General features: G+C 39.2%; 1 protein-coding gene across 1 annotated transcript; it reads left to right on the forward strand.

The window, feature by feature from the left end:
- The first annotated feature begins 676 nt into the window (after positions 1 to 676).
- Positions 677 to 1,966, forward strand: ARL14 (ARF like GTPase 14). Its single transcript, XM_004037939.4, has one exon. It carries the CDS (start codon positions 864 to 866, stop codon positions 1,440 to 1,442), a length of 579 nt encoding a protein of 192 aa, XP_004037987.1. The 5' UTR covers positions 677 to 863; the 3' UTR covers positions 1,443 to 1,966.
- The last annotated feature ends 337 nt before the right edge of the window (positions 1,967 to 2,303 follow it).

A 2,303-nucleotide genomic window follows, 5' to 3' on the forward strand; every position in this document is an offset into this window, starting at 1 on the left:
CTTTACCATTATTCTGTGGAGTCTTGGGAAGGAGAGGAAATAAATGCATGTATTTATTTGCCATCTTTAATTGGACTGCTTCATGTAAAAGTGTTTGTGTTATAAATTCCCCTTCGTATATTTGGTTTTGTGACTGCAGTAGTGTAAATTCTCTGCCTAGAAGTTTAAAGAAAGTGATTCTGTATGTGATTAGGGAGTAAGGTTCAGATAACCTTGGGTGGTTTAAAGTTTCCTACTGAGTAATCTGAACAAGGCGGATTTAAGATACTGCAGACAGAGTGTGAGAATAACTCTCTCTTCACGACTTAAGAAGCCTGGTTCCTTATTTACAACTGGGATAAGATAAATGGTTGAATACCTAGAGAAGTTATACAAAAAGTTACACAAAAAGTTTAGTTAAATTTAAATTAAAAGTTAGTTAAAATGAAAAGTTAAGTTTTTATTCTGCTACTAAACCATGCTCCTCTGCATGTCTGAACCTTCAGGTTCCTCTAGATTTCTAGCACCTGAAAGAAAACAAAACTGCAGCATCAGCCAGGTAGGCCTCTCCTAATCTTACTCATTCACAGAGAATTTCCCCTTTGAGTCACCATGGCATTGGCTGGTTACTCATACCACAGATCCCTCAGGATTGGCTGGGACTGCAAATAAAATACTGTTTGCCCATAATCAAGTTGATAAGCTACAACATAAACACATCTAGGTTCTTGTTCTTAGAATACAGCATGAAGCATTTGCTTTCTTCTTTCTTCCTAACATTTTCATGCGAGATCCAGAAAGGACACATTGTCTCTGGCCATTCGAAGAAAGAAAGAAAGAAAGAAAGAAAAGGTATTTAAAGAGAGAGAGAAAAAAAGGCTGAAATGGGTTCGCTGGGTTCTAAACATCCGCAAACCAAACAAGCCCAAGTTCTTCTTTTGGGACTTGACTCAGCTGGGAAGTCTACTCTCCTTTATAAATTAAAGCTTGCTAAGGATATTACCACCATCCCTACAATAGGTTTCAATGTGGAAATGATCGAGTTGGAAAGGAATCTTTCACTCACAGTCTGGGATGTTGGAGGACAGGAAAAAATGAGAACTGTTTGGGGCTGTTACTGTGAGAACACCGACGGGCTGGTGTATGTTGTGGACAGTACAGACAAACAGCGACTGGAAGAGTCTCAGAGACAGTTTGAGCACATTTTGAAGAATGAACACATTAAAAATGTGCCTGTTGTTCTATTAGCCAACAAACAAGACGTGCCTGGAGCTCTGACTGCTGAGGACATCACCAGAATGTTCAAAGTGAAGAAGCTTTGCAGTGACCGGAACTGGTATGTGCAACCCTGCTGTGCCCTCACAGGGGATGGGCTGGCCCAGGGGTTCAGGAAATTAACTGGATTTGTGAAGAGCCACATGAAATCAAGAGGAGACACTTTGGCGTTCTTCAAGCAGAACTGAGGCTGTGAAAAATCCAAGTTTCTACAGAGACACTGATGAAGTTGAAAGGGTAAATTGTTTTTCCATGCCAAATGAGGAAATCAAATTAATGAGTTGACAAACTTTTCCTGAGATGTTATTTCATCTATGTTTAGTTAAACAACTTAGAATGATATCTAGAAAATATTTATTTTCAGCCAGGAACTTTAGCAAACTGTGGCAATGATCACTGGGAATGAAAACGTATAATGTTCTATAATTTTTTTTATCACATTGGATGACTTTGAATATAGTAGTCACACTTGGGACCAAATAAATTATTTTATATGACTACTAGAACAAAGTTTTAGTAAGCTGTCTGCTAATGGAGTCAGAATTCTTCCAGATTGTTTCCAGCTGTAACAGGTATTGAATTTCCACCATGCTCCTATGTAATAGCTGGGTGGTGTAAAAAATGAACTTCAAATTATGGAGTGGAAAAAGTGTAATGTTAATATCTTGTAAATTCGTATTCCCTGTTAAGTAAAGCTTTCTTATTCCCTAAATAAAGCTGTTCTTCTGGATTCCTGCCAGCTTTTTGAAATCTGTTGCTGGGAACTTCCTCCAATGAATCTTAAACAATGAACTTCAGGCTGCTAATTGCTCAGAGGCTGTGTTCTGCCATAGGGAGCAGAAGTGTATAAACTTAAAGGTCTGGTGATCGGGGTAGCACCTTGGAGTTTAGGGCAAGATCTGGGCTCAGGGCTTAGCTCTAGGCTACAGCCCCGAGTCTTGCTTCCTTGGAATTCAGTTTAACAGCCATTGCTTGGAAACATATGTGCAGCTCATTGTACTGATCAAACAGGAACCAGACCTAGACTTTGCTCTCAGAGACCTACAATT

This window comes from Gorilla gorilla, chromosome 2, assembly GCF_029281585.2.
Source record: "Gorilla gorilla gorilla isolate KB3781 chromosome 2, NHGRI_mGorGor1-v2.1_pri, whole genome shotgun sequence".
Lineage (NCBI taxonomy): Eukaryota > Metazoa > Chordata > Mammalia > Primates > Hominidae > Gorilla > Gorilla gorilla.

Coding starts and splice junctions, on each gene's coding strand:
- ARL14 (XM_004037939.4), top strand. CDS start 864: ATGGGTTCGCTGGGTTCTAAACATCCGCAAACCAAACAAGCCCAAGTT.